This window comes from Embiotoca jacksoni, unplaced genomic scaffold (assembly GCF_022577435.1).
Source record: "Embiotoca jacksoni isolate LCO1_2020_lvr unplaced genomic scaffold, fEmbJac1.0.p SCAF_9, whole genome shotgun sequence".
In the NCBI taxonomy this organism is placed as follows: Eukaryota; Metazoa; Chordata; class Actinopteri; family Embiotocidae; genus Embiotoca; species Embiotoca jacksoni.
The window spans coordinates 10,644,234-10,662,048 of NW_027185447.1; the positions used below are offsets into that span (position 1 = coordinate 10,644,234).

General features: G+C 40.0%; 1 protein-coding gene across 2 annotated transcripts in view; it reads left to right on the forward strand.

Moving 5' to 3' along the window:
- znf385a (zinc finger protein 385A) overlaps window positions 1–11,879 on the forward strand; it is a 60,716-nt gene extending 48,837 nt beyond the window's left edge. For both annotated transcript variants that reach the window (XM_069140998.1, XM_069140999.1), the window contains 4 exons: window positions 3,341–3,700; window positions 7,419–7,603; window positions 7,972–8,064; window positions 8,411–11,879. In XM_069140998.1, coding sequence (XP_068997099.1) covers window positions 3,341–3,700; window positions 7,419–7,603; window positions 7,972–8,064; window positions 8,411–8,659 — 887 coding nt within the window. In that variant the 3' untranslated portion in view covers window positions 8,660–11,879. The remainder of the gene's footprint in view (window positions 1–3,340; window positions 3,701–7,418; window positions 7,604–7,971; window positions 8,065–8,410) is intronic.
- The last annotated feature ends 5,936 nt before the right edge of the window (window positions 11,880–17,815 follow it).

A 17,815-nucleotide genomic window follows, 5' to 3' on the forward strand; every position in this document is an offset into this window, starting at 1 on the left:
AAGGCCTGCGGTCGATGGCGAGGCAGCTGTTATATTGGAGAGAAACTCTGCTCCTCCCTCCCTCCTTCCCTTCCTCTGTATCCCTCTGTTCTCTGACACTCCCATTCTAAGGAAGGGCCCTGTTAAAACAACCCTGATATTATAGCACTCTTTAGTCCACACACACATTCACAGGCGCACACACACCCAAGGTCAATTAAACAGATTACTTTCATGTGAGGGCTTGGGTTGCATGGCTATTAGGTGGCTGTGGTATTGAGTTACACATAGCTGATGTGCTTTTCATGCTCCATCTATTTATTGTTGGTCTTGGAGTTTACATTTTATGGGAATTTCCCAGGTTTTTGTCTGTGTGCAATTTGATCAAATCTACCTGAAATAACAGTACCTGATCAACATAATTTGCATGACTGTGCATGTGTGTGTGGTTGACTCAGGATATAGATGCAGGCCAGACTGGGAAAAGGCACCCACATGCATTATGAATGTGGCTCAATTCTTGTAAGGCCAGCATTGGGTTTCGTAACTCGTTAATCATTAAGAATGGGCATGGTGGGGGCATTGGTGGCAGATGGAGTCATCCTGTCTAACCCTTACACTTACACTTACACACACACACACACACACACGCACGCACACACACACACACACACACACACACACACACACACACATGTTCAAACTGCTATCCTCACACCTAGTCAAATCCCAAACCCTTTGGTAATCCTCGTGGTATTTTTGCTTGAGCAGCGGGATGATGACTTGTAACTCAAAATATTGCAATCCACTGTAATCTGTTTACTTTGGTTTAAATTACACCCCTTTCACTTGACGTTTAAAATATATAGAGTATGCACCATGCATTATGTTCCACCTACACATAGGATTCATTACAACAGTAACGCTCTTTTACTTTATATTTGATATATAAACAAAAAGCTTACTCTTTGTTTCGAAGCCTTGTGGGATCGCTTACATTGTGTGTACAATGAGGAACATTTGCTTACGTAGGCACTCCTCAATATACTGTCGTCCAATTACATTTTCAGATTTATTGCAGACTATAGAAAATCTTACACTTAAGAATAAGAATGAACTAAGACTGTAGCGGGAAACAATTTCTTCTGGCTGAATTTGAATTAGTCTGTATTAAATCCCTTGGCTTTATCAACAAAACCTTTCCCCATGGACTGCATACTATACATAGTTTTAATTTCCTGAAGTGGATTAAGGCAATACAAGACACACCAGACTATAGTGAAAAGCATCTGGACCGAGTTATCTCTCTCTGCTGACCTCTCCCCATGAATAATACCTTCTTCTGTTTGGCTATGAGGTCAGCTAGCAGGGAGAAAGGTCAGTTAACTGCCTTATCAATGATTAATTAGAATTACAGAACATAAGGAGTTTTTGGAGAATACCTCTGACAGTGGGATTCTCACTGTAACAAAAATATAGTCATTTGTACCTGCTAGACAGAGTTGAATACATCTTTCCTGCTTTTCATTTAGCCAATATATGTGACAAAGAAGAAAACTGTAAAAAAAAAATATTTTAAATTGCTGAGACAGATTACGGTGAATTACTGTAGCTAGAAAGATCCTGGGGGAGTTAGCCTTAAGGTGAACTTGCTCTGAGGGGGATAAGTGTTGGAGACATACGCTGTGGTACAGTATAAGGTGAAACAGTGACTGGATGTTGGTTTGGTACGGCAGACCTCCAGGCCACCGTGAATCATGAAATCCTTCGTTACTATTTGGCCAACCACCTCTAATCCCGCCCACTTGATTTTTAACTCAAACCACATGTTATGAACACTGTGGAGCCAGGATGTTTCTCTGCATTGTGAAGAAGTACATGCCTGCATGTGGGTAGAGCTCATCAACAACACTGGAGAGTGCTGCTCTGCACTTAACTTAACCTGCTCAGTCACTGCTGTGATAAAGAAGGCACATTATGAGTCATAAAACCTCAAAAGCAAAACCCCTCATACAGTACTTTGATCCAGGACCGCTTTATGGAGCCCTCATTGCCATATATGGAGTAAGAGTAAGAAATATTCATTTTTTTAACATCTGTTTGACAAATGCTTTTTGCTGCCAGCAGCTCTGCAGCTGGAAACTTCCAATATGGAAAGACAGGGAATTTTGATCTTGGAAAGCAGTGGAATGGAAAGCACTCACAATGGCATCTTCATCAGAGATGAGGCAATGTAGGAGCCACACCAAAATACACAAATTATCATATAGTCGCATTAGACTCTCGAGTGGAGCAAAATAATAACTATATCACAGCCTCTGTCATGTGACAAAATAACAATACATGTGGGAATCCCTAAAAGGAAATCAGGCAGTAAACGTTAATATTTGTTTTCTTCCCAGAAATACTGCGCGTTATCCCTTTAATGCCATGATCCAGTGAGGCTTTTCTGCTGCCTGCCTTTGGCGCTACATCCTGTGGAGTTTGGAGAAAGGCCTCCTATAGTCCCTGCTGATGGGGGGAGTTCTGAATACCCCACCCAAATTTAGGGGGTCTTTTTTCAGCCAACACTCACCGCTTAGTGAATACCGAAGGCCTTGCATATGGGAGTGGCTGACCAGAAACATGTGTCTGGAAATATATGTATAAACATGTTCTGTGATAAAAACAGAACAAGAAACCTTCATGTATTCAAAAACATGCAACAACAAGAGTTTAGATAAAAGAAACTACAGAGTACCCAGAAAAAGTGAGCAGAGAGTCAGAGAGGAGCTCACTTAATGATGTTTTCTTTGGACTTCCTGTATTTCCCAGTGACAAAGCAAGTGCCATTATTGCTTCAACCTCAGCCAGAAACAACAGGTGTGTGGGACAGAGTCAAAACATGCACAGGGTGAAGTTTCCTATTTCTCCCTTCGGAAACACTTCAATAAGATGAGACCACATCAGTGAAAGATTGGCTTAAAAACTTCAAAACGGCCAGAGACATATTAAACACGTAGCCATCCCTTTATACACATGGGTCAAACGTTTTCCTCCTCTGATCTACTTTATTTGTGACTTTAATTAAAAGGAACAGTTTTTAACCAATTACAGTCCACAGTATAGGAAATAAAAAGCTCCTCTGAATGCAAGAGCTTTATGTTGGTTTGTCTGATCTATGGAGCAGACCAGGCCTTCCACAGTCAACTGGGAGTGGTTAACGATGTGGTTAGACATAGTTATATTTTCAGGGGCACTTTGCTTCGTTGTTTAAAAACAACAAAGCACAAAAAAACACATTGCTATTTGAGTGAACCGTGTAATATTTTAAAAAAAAAAATGTTTTACTTTTATTTTGTTTCTTTCTTTGTTTTTGCAGATGAAACGCGGCTTCTGTCACAGTTAAACGGGCCCCTACTGACCCCGGGGCCCCTCCCCCCTCTTCCGACCCCACCCACCCCACCCATGGACTCCCCCGTGCCGACGGTGTGCCCTCTTCTTCCCACCCTTACTCCTGCCCTGATCCCTCCGACCTCCTCCTCCCCAGGCTGCAGCAGCGGCAGCACCAACTCAGAGCATCCCGGATCCGGATCCCCAGTTTCAGGAGCTGCTGGCACCTTGGCCTCCAGCAGCCCATCCAATCCAGAGACAGAGGAGGATAAGGCCAAGAAGCTGCTGTACTGTTCCCTGTGCAAAGTGGCTGTCAATTCCTTGTCACAGCTGGAGGCTCACAACAAAGGTGGGTAATCTGTGAGCTCTCATACATTGACATTGCAGCACTTTCTTGAAATTAGCTGGCAATCAAACCATGAGGAATTAACTGTGGCGTCAGTCTTCTTGGATCTCATGTTACTGGTGAAGTATGAGTTGCTGGAAGTTTCTCCCTCATCTTTTCAGCTACGGCTGGATTCCTCTCTGTTTACTCAAACCACACTGTTGTTGTTATTGGAAACAAAGTGTGTCACATCCTGTGTTGGAAGATTTTTGCCAAGAAAGTCATATGCAGGCATTTCTAAAGATGCTGTTATGACTTTGTAACATGGAATACAAAAATAGATGTTAAAACATTTCCATTGGTTGTTAATGTTGATTAAAAAAAATAATAATACTCTTCTAGATAATTCAAACAGACAGGAAGAAATTTGTCGCAAAATAAAAATTGGTCAGTTCAAGAGAAGCAATTTATTGGAATGGCAGTTCCCAACTTTGAAAGTTTAACAATTCTGTTTTTGCCATATAAATAAAATACAGCAACATAAATAAAGTTATTTTTTTATTGTTAACTAGTTATCTAATAACACTTGCCCTTACATTCTCTCAAGATATAACTGTATATACTGTATGTATATTTTACAGTGTAAAATGTCTGGTTATCATGTTAATGCAATATCCTTTGGGCTCCTCATAGTTGTACATAAACACGAATACACAAAGATGACTACATTCACTGTAAGAGTACTCGTCTCCTGACTTCGATTTAAAAAAAAAAATTCCCCTCGTAAAAGTCTCGGGTTGAGTATGACTCAGTAGAGGACACGACAATACAAGGAACACTGATTGGCAGATAAATGACCTGTTTGACACTGACATGCTTGATCCCTGTAACTGAACACTGCTCTCCTGGTTTCAGGAGCTCTGTCAAGGTGCCTTACCTGTGTGTGTGTGTGTGTGTGTGTGTGTGTGTGTGTGTGTGTCTCCACTCTCTCATTCCACAAACACACCCAAGCACACTCTCTGCTCTCAAAAAAAAACGATTGTTCTAAAAAATCCTCCCCCCACACACAGACACACATACACACACAAACTCAAAGAATCATGATTTGTCTTGTCATTTGCAGCATGCTGCGTGAAAAACCTTCCCCATCATCCCCCTTTTCATTTGAACAAATTTTGCAGAGGAGAATGGTTAAGGCGCATAATCACTGCACAAGGGATTTAAGCAGGGAAATAAGAGAAAAAAAATGGCTGTTATGTGGGTCAAGCCTCCACAATACCTGTTCAAACACTGTCAAACAGCTTTCACACATGACGACACTTTCTCAGGGCTACAAATACCTCCGAGATGCTCGCGGCTTTAATCCTTTCTCCCCTACTAACTGAGGTCTCTCTTTGACCTTGATCTCCCTGAGGACACTGACCATCTGCTGGGAATCCACGTTGTCTTTTGAGAATTATAACTATATGCATTCTCCCACCCGTACATGAACTATATATAAAGAAAGATACAAAGGGAGAAGCAACACACAATGAATGAATGTAACTGTATCCTACTTGCTGGGAGTAATGCTACCCCCAGTCGGCTCAGCCAGACATGAAAGCTGCCAACAAATACCTCTTCATGTTGGATAAAGTACTATCAATAATGCGGTCATCAGTGTCACCATTCTGACTAGATTAACCTCTGTAAGGCTTTTTATAGTCCATGCCTTTTCAGGCTCTGATTAATTATTTAACATTGTTACACTGACACATCAATAAATTTGTGTTGTATCTGCCTGCCAGCACACCATTTACTATGTGAATGCACATGTAAGTATTCAAAAGATCACACACATTACATTACGGCTTCTAAACATGATCCTGGGTCACAGCCTGCTGGCAGCAAGTTGGCTCCAAGGTTCAACTAAAAGTTGAGACAGCTGAAATTCTATCAGAAAAACAATCTGGAAGCAATCACTCTAACTCATTCGCAAAATGAATACTGTGCATGTTAGCAGGGTTCAAAAATAAAAGCATATGTCATGCAGACACCAAGTCATGAACAGTGTGCGTGGCAGAAGGAACTGCAGAAAAGAGAAAGAAAAACAAAACAAAAGAGGTAAAAAAAAAAAAAGATGCATTATGTCATTTTATTTCAACATTTATGCAACAGTTTCCTGTCAACCCATTGCCTGTATTTGTGTTCTAATGTTGTCTACTTGTGTGTTGGTTTACTGTATGAGTCAACCTTACAAAGACCAAAAAAATTCCACTGGGCCATCCATTGTCAGACCAAAATAGAACAAAGGCAAAAACAGACACCCCAGAGCACATTTTTGGCCAAAAGCAAAATCTGTCATTCCAGCCCCTTTCTCCCCAGTGAAGCCCGCAGCTCCATGCCCCCCACTATCCACATGATTTCTCCCTCTTTTGTAACCTTAACTCTCTTCAAATGGATTTTAGAGAGTGACTCAAATTCATATCTCAAAGTCAAAGCCAATGACAGAGGGAGGCTTTTCTTTAAGTGCAGAGAGACTGCTTTTCAGCCAATTTACAAAACGTGATTATCTCATGAGAAACTTTTCTGGCACACTCTTAATAATATGCAGAATGCAAGAGCACTTCTCTCCGTGTAGTCTTCTTTGCAAATGCAGCCAAATAGCATGGGATTTGTCTGAGTTGAAAATATATAGATTATATTGTACATAAAATGTAGGTAATGAAGAATTTGGTCTTTTGTCATGTCTGGAATTTCTGGAATTGTGACTGGATTGATAGCAGGGTGCCATCTGGTAGATCTGAGATCACATTCATCTGTTTCTAATTTGTATTGCTTTATGTCCAGGAAACAAGTCTGTTGTATTTGTTTTCATCTGTAATGAAACATAATGAACCTATTTGATTGCTCAGCAGTATTAATGGTTAACAGAAAGAATAGCTTTGAGACATGACCACGCCAAGTTTTATACAGCATGACCTTTATTCACAATCAGGTTCAATAAATCTTTTTTTGATCCCAGTAAGACAGTTTCAGTTTTTAATAGCTTGTAAAATAGTGCTATTTCATCACATAAATATGTAGCGAAAGAATAAAAAGTCATGCTCTTACAAATGTTTGATTGCAATTCCATCCTAAAACCAGAATAAGCTGCATAATAACATGGCCTGAAATCTCCAAACTTTGACATTTATAGCCAGAATTATTGATTTTGAAAATTAGGGTTCAATGATCCAACATAATCACTGATATTGGCATGTGGTGGATTTAATATACTAGAGTACACAGTGTATGACCCTATCCTACCCACTCCACTGAATCTAACATTATCAATCACTTAACATAACATTAACATTAGAGAGGGCTTCGAACTCGTCCTCCAGATCGCCAGCTGCACAGCTGTCTGACTGCTGCACTCTTGTGGTGAAAGCTTAGCTGTACAACTAGACATTTTGTATGTTGTGCATACATCATGTGATTATTTATTGGTACATATTCTTTTGTGCCAGGCCCTAACATTTATCACCGTCATTGTTCCTCCAGCAGTAATTTGAACTACAGAGAAATGCTGTCTGATCTCATTTTACTCCAGACAGGAGGAAGCACCATGACTCATGTGTTATAAATAGTGATTCATCTCCGCTGTATTATTTCATTCTGTTCTATTAGCATCTAAATATGTAATTTCATCTTGGTTAATGACTTTGCTGACCTGTGTTTTTGCTTGTGTGTGTGTGTCTGTCTGTCTGTCTACCTGCAGGTACTAAACACAAAACTATCCTGGAAGCACGGAGCGGCCTGGGCCCTATCAAGGCATATCCTCGCCTGGGCCCCAAGCCCAGTGGAGAGCAGGGAGGGGGGCCAGTGGACCCCAACACTCAGGAACGAACCTTCCACTGTGAGATCTGCAATGTGCGGGTCAACTCTGAACTGCAACTCAAACAGGTAGGAGGAAGAAGAATATGTAAGAATTTTAATTCCCCAAAAGATTAGAGATCAAAAAGATTTGATGAGTGTAAAATAACATTTGATTACATACAATGTATCTTACATACAAAAACAGTGACTTTCAAAATGTATGTCTAAAAGCTCAGTATTTTATTCTAACAATAATTATTTAGTCAGAACAAATATGTATTTTTTTCATTAAAGCACAACAACTGTACAAAATTCTGTAGCGTCACATAGCTGTGTTTTTTGTTTATGCCATGAAGTTTTATCTAGTTAGTGTCCACTGTAAAAATGGTCTAACGTAATGGGAAATGTGTTCACAGAGTGAAAATAATTGGTGCGCCTGGGTTCTTTACTTTCAGCACATATCAAGTCGAAGGCACCGGGACGGCATGGCGGGCAAGCCTAACCCCCTCCTCAGTCGACACAAGAAGCACAGGGTAGCAGATCTGACGGTAACATTTCAAGTTTCACTTCCGAATTCTGGCTCCTGTGACGCAGAGAGCAAACCTGAGATCCACAGACCAGATAGACAGTGATACTTGAGAACATGAGGTCTGCGAGGCCTTGAAGCTGTTAGAGCATGTTGATTTGATTGCTACAAAAGCCCATCAGTATTTCTGTTTCTGGCTTTGTCCTCCTCCTGAAAATAATAAAAGTCACTGAACTGAAGCCTCTGCATTATGAAAGTTAAAAAGAGGAAGGTCTAAATCTTTTTCCCTTGTATGTGTTTACCCTCTGAAATTCATCATTTTAACTCTCGGTCTCTTCACTTGTGCTTCTTTCATTTCTGTTTTTCAGTCTTCTTTGAGCTTCTCCAAGGATCTCACCAAAGCTTTGGGCGCAGGGCTCCTGCCCAACCCCTTGGCTGTTGCCGCAGCAATGGCCGCCGCAGCGTCCTCAAACCCACTGGCTCTCCGTGCAGCTGCCTCTGCGCCTCACCCGCACCATCATCTCTTGCAAGGTCCTCCTCTCAGCCACGCCATCCTGAGACCCGCCCCTGGGCCCATGCGTACCACCCACGGGCCAATCCTCTTCTCTCCTTACTGACACATCACCCTCTGACTTCAGCCAGTCAGGAACATCCACTCCAAAAGCACACTGTGAAGCTACAAACGTGATCAACAACACAGCAATTGATAGGGGGAAAAAAAAATCCAATCAATTAAATATCTGACTGAGAGAATAGCCAGCGGAAAGAGCAGTGGAAAGGAGTACACGTCTCTCTTTTTCCCTTTACCTGAAACTCTCCATTCACTCTCCCTCCATTTCAACAGACTTCTGAGTGAGCTGCAGATGGAGTTGGCAGAGGAGAGACACTCATTATGCATTGAACTCCCATGTACATTTCTCACCTCCCCTGGTCCCTCCTTTGCAATGTGGCCCCATCGAGGCCGCCTCAATAGCTACAGAAGAAACACATGCAGACCTTTCTAGAAACACTAATCGACACGTAGTGTTACGTAATTATTCTGGGCCACACTGGTTTTCTCTTCTCATCACGACTCAACGTGTTCTTCTCATCCTATGCACCTCAAAAACCAAGACAATAATGTTATGTCAGTAGGGTAGCTGCTTTCATCGGTCTTTGCGCCACATGTAACTGTGGCGGCCTCCACTGTACTGTACATGTCCTGCTCTGCGCCGGAGGCCAGCAGCTCGTCAATTTGTGACACTAGGTCCTCGCTAGATACAACATGACTTTGGCTGACAGGCAGGTGGTAGTCACATCTGAACATGTCTGATGGTTGGGTGGGGAGAGGTTAGGAGAGCAGAAAAGTGACTGTGGGGGATTGCACTGCCTGTCATTTCCTGAGAGGGTGAGGTGAGAAGAGGGCTGGCACGGGTCAGTGGATGGATTGACCACAGGCAGCATGCAGACACACACACACACACACACACACACACACACACACACACACACACACAGGCCTGAACAAATCTATGTTTTAAAATAGACTGTACTGACAAAAACTACCACAGGGCACATCTGACAACCCCCATAACAGTCAGAGAAGGGCCTCACCAAAGGGGAGCAGCAGAAGTCGCACACTGGTACATACTGTACTGTGTTTAACACACAAACCCAATCCTTAGCTTAGATGGTGTTTGATGGAAATAATTCTGTGCTTTAACTTACAGTAATGAGAAATATTGTACAAGAGAGAGCATAGGTGATATTCAGCGAGACTTTTGTTCTCTTTTCAAAAAGGTTATCGACATCCTCACATTACCCAGGCCTTCAATCACAGGGTGATTCACCATGTAGGTGGGCAGGTATGACTTAGGTGTGACCCTGTGTACTGATGTATTTATGTCGTTTCTACTTGAAACCTCATAAGGTCCTGCAGGAACAGGCCTCTGCATCACTGGGTTGACCTCTTCCATTCCTGTCCTGCCCTGTCCTCCTCCTTCTCACCTCACTGATATCCAAAGGTTCATATGAGTTTATTGTAGAAGGCACATCAACACTCACCCCTATACTATGATGCTGAAAGGGAACAAATTAAATAGAGGAAGATGAAAGCCAAATACATTCTCTGAGAAATGATCTTGAGCTGGAGTGACAACCAAGCCAGAAGCCTGAGGGAAGCCGCCCGGAGCGGGAGCCGAGACATCCAGCCCAAGGCATCTATTGATACTTCCTGTCTTACAACTGAAAGCCATGAAATGCACCATGATTTGTTTTCCTTTACAAAGACTGGTGAGCACTTTGTTTTGTTTGGTAGGGACTGTTGGTTTGCATTTATATCACACATATAAAAAGAGCAAAACAGAAAACTCAATAAAAAAAAATATTTTTGTAGGTAGGAAATGTTAATAACTTCATCCATGAAGGGAAACAAAGAAAGGGGTGGAATTATGGTATAGAGGATTATATAAGTGACAGGCAGAACAACTGATGCAGTGGGGAGCCACAAAAGCTTGCTAAGCAGCAGCAGACCTATCTTGCCTGACAGCTTGAAACTAACACCCTTTTCTGAACGAGATGTACACTGTGCCCTTTCATTGAGAAGCAATGAGCTCTAATGTCTTACCTTTGTCTGAATATTGCAATGCAATGAGCAATTTTTATCGGAGTGACTTGTTATCATTGTGACATGTTGTAACATGTTGTCTGGAGTCATGTGTAAACTGGGAGCACGCCAGCTGACAGACTTTTCTGTTCTTCCACGGGGAGTACAAGTCCTGGAGGGGTTTGAGAGAGGGACAGAGAGAGACAGAGATGTGGCTGAGCATAGGGACCGACCCTTCATATTAAAGGGCCTTTTTACTACGGTAATCTCTGCTTGGGGAACAGGGTACAACACTAGGTATCAAGGGATTAAAGCTAGATCTGTTCAACAGGCTTTTTGTATTATTATTATTTGGACTTACTGAGTTGCATTATTTTTTTCTGTTTGTGAGAAAAGTGAAAAATCCTGAGGAACATTATTATCAATGCCATTACTTAAAGAAGAGGCTGGCTTGGTGTCAGCTTCCACCTTTGTGCTCTTTTTGTTGCAGAACGTAATGTTTCAAGTTCATTTTTGTGAGTGAGATGCTATTCCAGGATCCGTGCTCTCCTTCCTGTTGGTGTGTGTACCATATGTATTCTAGTGTGTGTTGGGACCTGCTCTCTCCCCACTTCCCACCAATTAGAGACAGAGGCAACCTGGAGCTATAAAGTGGCCTGAAACACAATAACGAGGACGAAAAACCTGCACGTATTTGGTTTTTGGAAGATTGATCAATCATCCTGGATTCTTTCAGACTTGATCAATAACCCAACCTAATCAAAATACTGCAATATTGTCCCTGGTAGGTCAGTCAAGTAGCAACACAGATATGTTCATAAAGTGGTAATTCCCAGAGAGTCATCCTCATTATTTACATTTGGGAGATAAATGTTAGATTCCTATTTTCTGGGCAGGTATTTCATGTTAGATGTGTTTAGGCTACTAGCCTTAGCCTTATTCTTCCCTCAGTCTCTCTCAGAGCAGAGAGAGAGAGTTGGAGAAGCTATGGTGTAATTTTTGTCTTGCCAATAAAGTTATTTTTGAATTTCATTGTCAGAGGGACAGAGTTTGTATGGCGAATTGTAGCAATACCTGACTCATTCTGGCTACTCTTGTTTATTGCAATAAGAAAATTAAACAATAAATGTGTATGTGAGTAAAAAAAATTATAAATGTAATTTAAATGAAAAAGAAACTTTATGGTAAATACTATTGGTATCAAGAGAAACCATGGTGGAAAAAAGTAAATGTCAATAAATCATGAAATGATACCGTCTGCAGAGTTTTTATGAATCAGTCTGTGTGGTCCAGTGTTTTCTATCATAATTCATTGAGAAAAATCATCTCTCATCTCTAACTCCCTGAATCAGATTTCAAGAGAATTGCAGCTCGTCCATTGACAGGGGATTAGAAACAGACTCATAGATTTTGTTTCTTTAAATAAAGTCAAACACTGCTGCAAGGCTTCCAGCTAAGATTCATAAAATGATATATTATTTATATTCTTCCCAGTAAAATCACCCTCACGGCACTCATAAATTTGGAGTTGATTTATTATTAACTATCCATCCTGCAGGATGACCTCGATGACAGCATCACTGGTCTGCGTGATTTTCAACAAAGCACAGTCTTGTTTAACTTTGATCAAGAGATACCCACACACTTTTAGTATTTTAGTCTGATGTCTCCCCTGAATTTCCTTTGAAGCAGTGGTTCTCAGACTTAAAGTTTGGACCTCTTCAAGGCACAATACAAATTTGAGGCGTCACAAGTTTGTTTGGTCAACAAAGAAAAAGTTATTCTGTTGCTCAAACTATGATGTATGATTATTACTTTTCATTCTGTCTCAGAAAATTTTCTTTCTGCTGTAAAATGTCTGAAAATTTGACCTGTTCAGACCTCTAAAACATTTATATGAAACTCACTACAAGCAGGAAGTGACACACTTTAAAAAGGTCACTAGCAAAAATTTTACAGAATCACTGCTTGCAAAATATCATTCAGTTAGAAAATATATTTTTCCTCACAATCCTTACCACTATCTGGCTTGTCCAAAGAAACACATAGAATATAACGTACACATATTTCCCAATAATTCAGCCCAATATATACACTCAGACATCACTTTATTAGGTAAACCTGGAGTTCAAAGTTCAGTTTTTTTCACTCTATTTAGTACATCAGTTACTGAAGTAATGTAAACAATACCACCACTTTCACCTTGGTGCCTAATTGCCTCCTCGATGACATAGATTAGAAATAACCGAACATTATAAGCATCAGAAAAGACAACTCAATGGCAGAACAATTTTTCCTAATTGAACTTCAGTGTTTTTTGTACCGTTAAAAAATGTGGAATGTTCACTACAAATTAAAACAAATTTGTGAAAGTTTGAACAATTGAGCATTTTGTTTCACATGATCAAAAGCAAGAAACTTTTTAGTGAGTCATTCATCTCAGCTGCTATCAGGCACCGCTGAACCTCCTTTGTGAGCAGCAGAAGCTGCAAGGAGGAGGAGTAGCTGACTGGTGCTGCATTGTACTGTCAGATGAAGAGCAGCATTGTACTGTCTGGAGAGAGTTTCCGACTTCCCGTAATAGACAGCCCTCATGTTGTTCCCCTGAGACTTTTTGTCAAGCATTCCTAAACACACTGACAGCTTGCCAACAGTTCTCTGCATTGTGTATCAATACACAATACAGCCACTAGATGGTCCTACTGTGATGACTGGTCCACTAAAATGGTGCAGCATGGTGAAAGGAGTTGTTCATTCTGCAAATACAAGCCCTCAAAACTATTTACATGTCAAGCTTGTACAACACTGCAGGATCTTATCTCTTATCTAATAATGACGAATAACGTCAAGACCATTCAGTCTTGATATACCAGTATGCAGAAGCACCTTGCTCTGAATACATTTATTATGTAGAGCTGCCCTTTCAGCTCTGTGAACGTACAGTACAGCAGGGACAAATAGGACAGATGGTTGCTATGATATTTTTTCTTTATTGCCATGCAAAGACATTGTAAAACTAAATGACCCAGAGTGGGATAAAAAAAAAAAATCATCAGATGACACTACTCAAAGATGGATTTTCCCATGGTTTGTTTCTATCTGAAGAGCTGCAGTCTCGTACATCTTAAAGTTTTCTTTGTCTGCAAAGCTTCACAGGCAAAACATTACTTGCTTGCAAATGTTGGAACATGACCATTTTGAAAAATAGTGATAAAGATAAAAAGGAAGGTTGATTTTTTTTTTTTTTTTTTTTTCTTAAATTGCATTTTAGTCAAAATATTTGTTTAAAAATCAAGTAATATCGAATTAAATGTCTATGGTTGGGCTGCTTTACAGTTAAATATGTAAATTCTCTATATTTTATTTGTAATGCCTTTATTTGAATTTGTATTGATACCATTAATTAGTTTATTTTCAGAACAAGACAGACAAAAGACAGTCTTCAAACTGTTTCTATTTGTTGGTCATTGTAGCACAATTTCTTTAATTTTTACATAGGTCAGAATTGGTGAAAGCCAAAGCACAATGGCATGGGCTACTTTTGCACTAGATAGCTATCAGAGGCAGAGCCAGCAGCTATTTTCATGAGAGCTCCATGCATTGAGATGTGGCAATAACACAGTGAGATGGTCAGATAGGGGTCTTCAAATGGAATCTGAAGAGGCAGAGATATGCAGCTGTACTTTCCTCTAAATGGAAGTCTGCAGCTGAGAGGAGAGGGCATGTTTTTTGGTCTACCTTTCTATTTCTACTCAGTATCTCCAGTAAGAGTTTTGAATCACACATACTGATCTTTAGTACTGCCGTGAAAGCAAGATGATGATGAAAATGTATTTTTCTTCATTCTAAAATAAAACTCATTCAACAGTTGTTTGTTAACCAGATCCAAATTCATTTTGGTGAGTTTTGAGCCACAAGAGGGAAAAAATTTGACAAAATAATCGATCAATTTAGTGCATGACAGACAAAGTTATTATTACATCCTGAACCCACATTTCCAGTCTAATTCAAACAACATATTCCAGTCTTTTCAGGCTGGAATAAGCTCAGAAAATAAGAGACATTTGCATTAGAATTACAAGCAAACTGCAAAATTGAAATGCAGGAGATAAGAACCTCTGCATGTTTCTCGCATATTTTAATATTAATGCTGTAAATATTGTAGAAAATTTACTCAGTATTACACCTCCGACTGAACCCTTGTACATAATATTGTACTGCAGTTGAAAGAGACAGAAAAGACTGAATGAGTGAATCATACAAAATCAGTATATAATCTGAATACAGAGTAAGGAAGAAGCACTCAAATGGATGAGAGGCACTCTCCAAAATTCATGATTAAAAGCACAAAAAAATCATGAATTAGGAAAAAAAATGCAGATTGCAAATAGGTGCCACCGACTGAAAGTGTGCTACACAGTCCTACAGGCTTCATTTCAGCTACAGAGTGAACGAGCTCAATCATGTGATCACAATGCAAATTGTCAAAACCCACAGATGAAACCATATCAGATGCAGAGTGAGCAGAACAGTACATCATGAGCATGAAAACAGACCTCTCCTATTACAGCTAAGTTTAAAGACATGAGATGTCAAATTCAGATGCAGAAGTGAGCAGATAATTAGTCCAGAGTCCAAACAGCATCTGGGAGGAGAAACGGCACGGACACAGTGGAGCAAATGAGCCTGTAATCTCATTGCCTTAACTAGTTGCAAAATTGTGTTGAGACCAAACGTAGCTCCTTTCAATTTGGCTTGTGGTCTTTTTTTTTTTACATGTTAGATGTCATCATCAATGTTTGTGCAGCTACCTTGGTTTGCTACATCTGCGTATTGTCTCCTAAATTACACCTCAGCGTAGGTCATCCTCTCAGGGTAACACAGCTGACTTCCCTCCTGTCTACCTGAATCAAATCTCCCCAAGTGTAAGTCATAATCTTTGTCTGTCATTTTACCTCTAACGGTAACATCCTGCTGAAACGAACATTTATCTACATGGAAACCCACCCACACAGGCATCTGAGGAAGACATGAGATAGATGGATCAGTCCTCTAACTAATATCTTGTTCTCTACAGGGAAATTAAGTAATTTCTCAACAATTCACACAATAACCAAACAGCCACTCAGGGTCACACAAAACAACACTCCCTTCGGTAGTCTCTGGATTCAAAGGGACCATGTCATATAACATTCATTTAGGTAAACCTAAATGGTAAACCTTGAGCCTACTATGCTCGTCATTAAGAGCATTAAGAATGCGTCGCTCCCACGAGGTATCTCGGCAGTTTGAAGGCGGAGCTGACAGCAGCTCGACGACTGTTATGGTGGCATAGCAGCATCTCGTGACAAAAGCCACAATTGTGAGAGAATGGTCTGTAGTCCTTTGTGCAGGAGTAGGCGGTCATGTGAAATTGCCCATCTGCTCTGACGCAGCACAGGCCATGAATGGAGTGAATCTAATTAACCGTTTTCAAGCAGTGAATTCCTTCAATAAAACCTCTAGAGGTTAAAATTTACATGGTATACAGATTTTTATGCTTGAGTGAGAATGTGGCTTCAGAAAAATAAAACTGGCACTGTATAATCACCAGATTTGCCATGAAATCAAGCTCTGTGTCCAGACGTACTATAGGTGATAGAAGAAAATAATGCAAACACTTCACTGAAGAGTAACCTGAATGCCCTTCATTGAGACTGTTGCGGTGGTTCATCATATCTGAACAAAAGACAGACCCAGAAAATCAAATCAACATGAGTTCCAAACAGGTCAAATCATTGTGCCTAAAGTGCATTATGTTCCTGTACTAAACTACTGCAGCACCATACAAAACACAACAATACGAGAACATACAGAATACCAAACAATCAAAGCTGAGGCGCAGTCACAAGTCGAAACTATGGCGAGTGTTATTGGAATGAAACATTTTCATGAGGTCAAAACTGACAGCACACTCAGCAGAGACATCAGGAACACTGTCAATCATTTTAAGCTGGTTTAAATAAAGATCTGAGTTCTGATGCTGCTTTAAAAATGGAAATCATCTGAAATCCTTTTGAATAACAAGTTTAAAGTGGTGCCCTGTGTTTTGGAAATGTTACCAGGGAAAACAAGTTCAATAAACTGTAAAAAAAAAATTAAAAAAAAATGAATAAACACATGAACCTTTTGGAATTATCTCCACTTTGGCAATACATAGTTGATTCTTTGAACATGGTCAGACTTTAATCTAAATTACAATTATTAACAAACTAAATCTATTTGAACTACCAAGACACATCATTATATTGTCCTCGTTTCATACCAAATACATCATTCAACCATTCACACTAGAGGAAGGGAAAGTAGGCCTACGTAAACATCAACAAAAGCTAACTGGAGTCAGGTGTTTGAAAACTTGGAGTCCAAAAAAATGAAACGAGATTAGACATGTGGGTTAGATCTACAAACATTTTGAAAAAAGCATGTGTTGATGTGAACCAAGATGTCAGAGAACTTACCATCAATAATTGGCTGTACACCTAATGGTTAGCTCCAGGATAAGATGACTCCAAAAGCTTAATGCAGAAGATTCAGCAAGGTAAAAAAATAAAATTAAAAAAAAAGATCCCAGGAGTAACAATCATTAGTGCTAATTAATATCTCTGTTCATGACTCTACCACATACAAATCTCTGAACATGCAGGAAGTCCATTGCAGGATACCAAAGACGACGCTTCTACTATTCAATATAATATCACTGCCTTACTTTTGCCAAAAATCAACTTGGGTTGTTTGGGAAGAACATCTTTTTCTTTCTCCTTAGATTTTGCTGGTGTTTGGCAACCAGCTTGTAGGAGTATTACCGCCACCTACTGGACTGGAGTGTAGGACAGTAGATGTACAGAAAAAGAAAAGAAAATTAGATCTTATTTGCTATACCCTAGTTAGTTTTCCAAACCAGATGAGTACATTAAATTACTTTTGAATTGTTACCCCTTTATGTGTAATTTAATTGCAATTAATGTGTTGTTAACCTGTGATACCTTTTATATTTTATAGCTGAGATTGGCTACTGTGTCATAACGCATGCCAAGTGCTTGATTCACATCCAATTCTATAAACTAAAGTCAGCCTAACAAGGATAGACCACATGAGTGGCAGCAGGTTTGAAACAAATACAAAGTAAGCAGATTATATAAAAAAAAAA